The sequence below is a fragment of the Magnolia sinica genome, chromosome 17, assembly GCF_029962835.1.
Source record: "Magnolia sinica isolate HGM2019 chromosome 17, MsV1, whole genome shotgun sequence".
NCBI lineage: Eukaryota > Viridiplantae > Streptophyta > Magnoliopsida > Magnoliales > Magnoliaceae > Magnolia > Magnolia sinica.
This window is the reverse complement of record NC_080589.1, coordinates 5,967,196-5,974,163: the sequence shown is the minus strand read 5'-3', so window position 1 is coordinate 5,974,163 and position 6,968 is coordinate 5,967,196. Positions and strand designations below refer to the sequence as shown.

The window sequence follows — 6,968 nt, the reverse complement described above, 5'->3', positions numbered from 1 at the left end:
TTTGAGCATTTAATTCATCATATTCATTATATTGTGAATATATTCGAGGAGTTAAAATTTACCATTCTAAACACAATTTTTAAATCTAAAATTTGAAAATTCATGTCCCCGCATAAAATTGAACTTTAAGAATTCAAAATGCCAGATTACAAATCAAAATTCAACTCTATGCTCCCAAACGAGCACTAAATGTGGAGCCATTGTTCATTAATCACCGCCATCTATCCGATGGTCCACAGCATAGATTGGAACGCCTTGAAAATCTTTGAAGTTTGGAAGATCTAAACCCATCAATTAACAGCATGTAAATGGACAGCTAAAGAGAAAATACAACAATGGTCCATCTTCAATATATTTTTAAAAAAGTCACATGATCCAAACGTTGAGATCTTCACCTTCAATATATCCCTTGTAAGGTCCATCAGATAAACGGTTTTGATCACAGAAATCATTGTTCCACATGAATGGACATCGTCACACCAGCGGCATGACCTGGTTATTATTTGACTCCCTTGAAAGGTGTTTGCTTGCATTTGCCGGGAAACGGCAGGAAATATATTCCTCCGGTAACGGGCTTGTCAAAAGGTCGGGCCTGCGGTTGTTTTGGACCCGGATTTTGAACCATTTGGGCCGGCCTGATGGGCCGACTCTAATAAATATTCTGATTATGATTGGCCCGCCCCGAGCCCGCCCCATTTACAGCACTATCCGAGGTTTTGATTTCCCTGCAACAGTCATATTTATGAATTCCCAGTATTCAGGTGTTCCTAACATCTCTTTTCATGTATCCAAATGCAGTTTTTGTATTCCCGAGAATGGAATCTCTTTTAAGAATCTGTTGTATCTCAGTCTCTTGATCCCAGCTTCTCATCTAATTGTTGCTCAATCTCCATCAGCTTAGTTCTTAAATGGATGAATGAGACCATAGATATAAATTGCATTCACTTGGCCGTGTTTGGATGCAGAAGTGAATTGAATTGCGAACATTCTTTCTTCTAATCAATATGAAATGGCAAAAACTAATACTATATCCTACTATTTGTGATGAGGAAGTAGGCCCCAAATTGAAGTTGGGTTTCTTTCAAATCCAACTTAAATTTAATGAGATTGTGATTTGGAGCCCAAACACTCAATGAGATTGCTTATAAAGGAAATTGCAACTTGGTCATTTCCACTGGAGGAATTATGAAGTCCTGATGGATCATAAGTCATAAGATGTGGAGGAATTATGAAGTCCTGATGGATCATAACATGAATAGCATCCTAACAGGCCTAGAGCACAAATCTTATGGTCCACATGTGAATTGTGTTTATAGCACTTTGATTGGTGGGCAACAAATATACACTTAGGGGGGAAAAATACAACAAAGTTCCAGAAAGAGGTGGAAGATCATTTCATGGTTAGGATCTTCCAAACTAGAATCTTTCTGAGTTATCCAACATTTAATTATACGAAATGAGCATATATCGGCTTGTGCTGAATCAGGACTCCATGATTCCTTCCATTACATTAGACTAATTACTGCAATTCACTTCAATATTGCATCCAAACACACCCTAAAACATATTGTGAACAAAATTCAAATTTATATCTAATCCATTTCCCAAAACATGAAAACCTTTGAAGCTATTTGAATAAGGTAAATCAAATATTCTAATACATTCAGAAAAGCAATAGAGTGATATTTACAAAAAAAAAAAAAAGAAAAGAAAAGAAAAGAAAAAAAACTCTCTCTACCAATTCAACTTCCAAGCAGAAACAGAAAACAATGGTGTCCCCTTCCATCCAATGGTCAGGCATTTCCCCTTCATATCAAGTGTGCAATAATTCCCACAAGCAAACTTATTCACAATCAGCCTTGCCTGATACAAGGCCCGCTGGCCCAGTTCGGCCTCAACGAACTCATATTGTGCAAAGAATGATCTCCACATGTCGATCCCCACATGCCTGATGACCCTCTCAGTCCCCTCTCTCACTACCATGCTTTGAATTCCTTGACGAAAGAAGTTTCCTTCAATGTGCAGCCGATCGCCACTATTTCCAGCCATGCTCATGCCGATGCAATCGAACCATGCACCGTAGAAGAAGAGCGCTTCGGTGAAACGGTTAATGAATGAAGTAGAGTTATGGTTCCCTTGGACTTCAGTGACCGTCATTACACATGGATTGAGGTTCCTTATCAGTCTCATTAGTTTCTTCAAACCATCAGGCCTAAAGATCAATTTCCTCAAAATGCAGGGAATATGGACACAAACCACTTCACCAGTTTCTAGCCCGAATCGATCTTCGTCAATATCGCTCACATCGGATACTATAACTGCATTGAAAGCGAAAGGCAAATTCAGCGTCTCGGCAAAGCTCACCAGATGCTTCCCAGTCTCCTCAATCTTATCCCTCAATGTTCCGACCGCGCTTATCTTCAGAAGCTCGATCCGATGTGTGGACCGCACTGCAAGAGCCTGCATTAAGATGGTCCAATGTATGCCCACCCTGATTCCGAGATCGATTAGATGGACCCTTGTTGCCGAGGCCACATTGTCTATGATGACCTGAATTGCCGTGAATTGCAGGACTTGAGAGAATGGGAACAGTTGATGGAATGCCAGGAATGCTGGGTGCAGGCTCAATATCGCTTCTTCGACATTTTCTCCCAGTCTAGCCTTGATCGTCGACCCCTTCAATTCCCCCATTTCTCTGTCGATCCTTTCCTGCAAGGCTTCCATGAAGTAGTGAACGACTCTTTCAACAGGATTGCCAGTGCTTGAGGACCTATCGCTGCACTGCGTAAGCAATTTGCGTGCCCGTTCGTACTGCCGGTGACCTATCTTCTCAGCTGAAGAGAGAAGAAGTTGGACGAGCTCAACGTTCTTCACATCTTCATCCATGAGACCTGAGAATAACGAACTGAAGGGGTGTGTTAGCAACGAGAGGTTTTCATCCGCATGGCCTGAGAATTGGATAAAACGGGCCCCGGCAACCCTCATGACTTCCTCCGTCGATAATTGGTAATTGCACGATGCTTCGGAAGGCAATTCGCTTCTTTTATCTGCATTCGATATAGTTCGATCAGTTCTATACCTGTTCAGTATATCCAACGATGATAAATATGTCGAGCTCGCCTTCTCGCTGGTTTCAAGAAGCTCTCGATCTTTGGCGTTCGATAGCTTTTGATTACAATCTAGGCCTGTATTCAGTTTTACAGGTTCTTCAAGTGATTGAATTTCAGCAGAAGACATGTAGGAGCACATACGATCGAAATATCTCTCTTCATTGTAATCATAACCGAACAGATTATCGGTATATACGTAATCCATTCCTCCGGAGCCCTTTGTATCTTCTTCTTCCTCCTCTCTTTCAAATCCCAAAAGAGATATGTGGAAATTTTCGACTCCATTGCAATCAAATGCCCCAAAAGGTAAGAGAGCATATTCCATCTCGAAATGGAAGTGACCCAAATCGCCGTTAGTTATATTGTAGTGTTTGGATGTATGGATCTAAAGATGAGAATACTCCAGTTGTAATCAAAAGATGCCAACTACAAATATTAATCACCCTTAAGATTCATACAAAAGATGACAAGGAATGGTGAGATCATTGCCGGATTCACCAGACCAACTTCTAACATATATAAAATACACGAATAGCATTTTCCGCAAATGTTTGTACATTTCCATTGCATGTCACTTTCATGTTGTCAATCATACGAATTGCAATTCGATGCGAGAACATATATAATTGAATTTGTTTTATAGCACTTGTCAAGAGGGTTAAAAACAAGCCATCATTGAATTGAAAATTAAAATTTTATTCCAGGCGGAATGTGGATGTTGATATGATGAAGTTACCAACTTGCACCACACCATGGCCATGTGGGAGATTTTGGTTGTTTGAGGACCATATATGACACAGCGAAGGACGTGAGGTTGAGCACTGTCTTTCTCAAGAAGATAACTATTCCGAATCCACGGAACTTCTTTGGACTCCTCACAGAGACTTCTCGAATTTATGAGGAAAGGAAGTAGAAAATAAAAATAAATTCTAATAAATTCGAAATTGATTAATGAATCATTGATAATTGTCTAATACGTTTCCTTACACCATTAATAAAGAAAAAATAAACTAAAATTCGTAATTATCAAAAATAGTAAAATTCTAACTCTAATAAAAATTCTAATTCTAATAAAACTCTTCTAATGCCTAATTTCTAAAAATAAAAATTTCAAATAAACTTTTTGTAGAAGAGTCCTAGTATAATTAAAAGTTATTTCTAAAAGGGAAGAAAATCTAAAACTCTAAAAATAGAAAAAAAAAATTAAAAAATCGGAATTACTAAAAATAGTAAAATTTTTCTAAAAATCCATTTTTGAGCTGAGAGCGCGCGTTTTCTGACGAAATGGATAGACGCGACCCACTTTGTGGATCGATTCACCTCAGATGACCCGTTTCAATAAATATTAATGGGTTGTGCGCCCCGTAACGATACCCGGATCAAAAATTATAGTCAATTTATGGTCCATATTCTTTTGGCCCAACCATACTAGGAACGTATCTGTGACACGTTCTACATCAGACCCCTTCACTTAAAAAAAATTCGTCCTCGAGTTACTCAAGAGACTTGGCACATGAGTCTGAGATAACTTTTGACGCCGATGTTTATTAGCCAATTTTTTTGTACTTGGCATTAAGCTCTTGATCTGACACAATACATGTACTCATGCTTTCCTTGACTTGACTAATATTGATCAGTTCCTTCACATCTGACTGCCTTCAAGATCTCATATTCTTTCTGATAATGTGGGCAATTAGGCGGACTTGCCCCTGAGATGAGATCAACGTGATTTTGTATATCTCGTATGGGAGGTAATTTATTAGGGAGTTCATCGAACACAACCCCCTTGAACTCCTGCGATACTAGTTCTGAATCCTCAAGGATATTCACAGGCTCCACATATTTTTTCTTTTTAACTAATGGATATATATTTTCCATTTTCTCAGATTGTTTAACAAAGGCCTGTTCAATCATGAGATATTATCCCTCCACCTTAGAAGTCTTGGGTTGGTTCTCCATTCCTATAGAGGTCACATGTTTGTCATTGATGAATCTTGTGGTCTGTCGTGATTCCGTTTCGATGAGGTCGTTACTCGCGGACCAATAATAGAATTTTTCTGCATAACCTTTTACTGATCGACTATCCTGATAATAATTTTGGTTTTGTTGGAATAATACTTTATTGTAATCTCGAGGGAGGAATCGCATGCATAATAACTGCTTCATCCGCTGCCACGTGCAAATTGGAGCTTTCATTTGTCTCGTACGCTCGAGTTGAAGTTGTTCCCACCAAGTTGAAGCTCCGCCCTTCAATTTGTAGGTTACAAGCTTAACCTTCTTTACTTCAGGGATTTTCATATATTCAAAGAATCGCTCAACTTCAGAAAGCTAATCAAGAAAATCCTTAATGTGAAGTTGGCTATTGAAGTTAGGAAGATCGACCCTCATCTTGAATTCTCGATTCATCCGATCACTGCCTCGTCCAGGATATTGTGAAATCATATTATTGGGTCCCACCTTTTCAGGAGTGATCCTATTGTTCACTGTTCGCACCATCCTGCAATCATAGTGATTACGAGTGGCAACAATTGTTGGTGGCGGATCACCACCAGGAACACGGAGTTGCCTTAAGGCCTCTGCTATGCGATCTGTCATACGGTTGATGGAAGCCTACAGCCCTTGTATGGCTTGCCGATTCTCTCGTTGCGCTGCTTCGAAAGCTACCGCCATTAAAAGTAAATTCCTTGGAGCACCGCCCATGGGATTGTTGCCCGACCCGTCGTTAGAAGCCATTGATTCGAGGAAAAACCTCGCTCTGATACCAAATTGACACAAGGACGTGAGGTCGAGCACCGTCTTCATCAAGAAGATAACTATTCCAAATCCACGAAACTTCTCTGAACTCCTCACAGAGAATTCTTGAATCCATGATGAAAGAAAGTAGAAAAAGAAATAAATTCTAATAAATTAGAAATTGATTAATGAATCATTGATAATAGTCTAATGCGTCTCCTTACACCATTAATAAAGAAAAAATAAACTAAAATTCGTAATTACCAAAAATAGCAAAATTCTAACTCTAATAAAAATCCTAATTCTAATAAAACTCTTCTAATGCCTAATTTCTAAAAATAAAAATTTCAAATAAACTTTCTCTAGAAGAGTCCTAGTATAATTAAAAGTTATTTCTAAAAGGGAAGAAAATCTAAAACTCTAAAAATAGAAAAAAAAAAATCGAAATTACTAAAAATAGTAAAAATTTCCTAAAAATTCGTTTTTAAGCTAAAAGCGCGCATTTTTTGACGAAACAGACAGATGCGACCCACTTTGTGGGTCAATTGCCCTCGGATGACCCATTTCAATAAAGATTGATAGGCTGTGCGCCCCATAACGATACCCGGATCAAAAGTTATGGTCAATTTACGGTCCATCTTCTTTTGGCCCAACCATGCTAGGAACGTATCTGTGACACGTTCTACATCAGACCCCTCCACTTGAAAAAAACTCGTCCTCGAGTTACGCAAGAGACTTGGCACATGAGTCTGAGATGATCACATAATGTTTTTTTTTTTTGAAAAATAGTGTTTTTGAGGTTTTTTCAATGAACTTTCAGGGATGTTAAAAAAGGCATCACTACACTTAGAAATTCTCTAATTGCAGTTTACATTCTAAAAATAAAAATTTCAAATAAACTTTCTCTAGAAGAGTCCTAGTATAATTAAAAGTTATTTCTAAAAGGGAAGAAAATCTAAAACTCTGAAAATAGAAAAAATAAATAATAAAAATTGAAATTACTAAAAATAGTAAAATTTTTCTAAAAATCCGTTTTTGAGCTGAAAGTGTGCGTTTTCTGACGAAACAGATAGATGCGACCCCCAATTTTCAGCTCAACCCTCAAACACGTTTAATGCAATTTTT

The 6,968-nt window shown here is 38.3% G+C and overlaps 1 protein-coding gene across 1 annotated transcript; it reads right to left on the bottom strand.

Moving 5' to 3' along the window:
- Positions 1-1,734: 1,734 nt before the first annotated feature.
- Positions 1,735-3,435, bottom strand: LOC131231797 (scarecrow-like protein 18). The gene has a single exon (XM_058228102.1). It carries the CDS (start codon positions 3,433-3,435, stop codon positions 1,735-1,737), a length of 1,701 nt encoding a protein of 566 aa, XP_058084085.1.
- Positions 3,436-6,968: the final 3,533 nt, after the last annotated feature.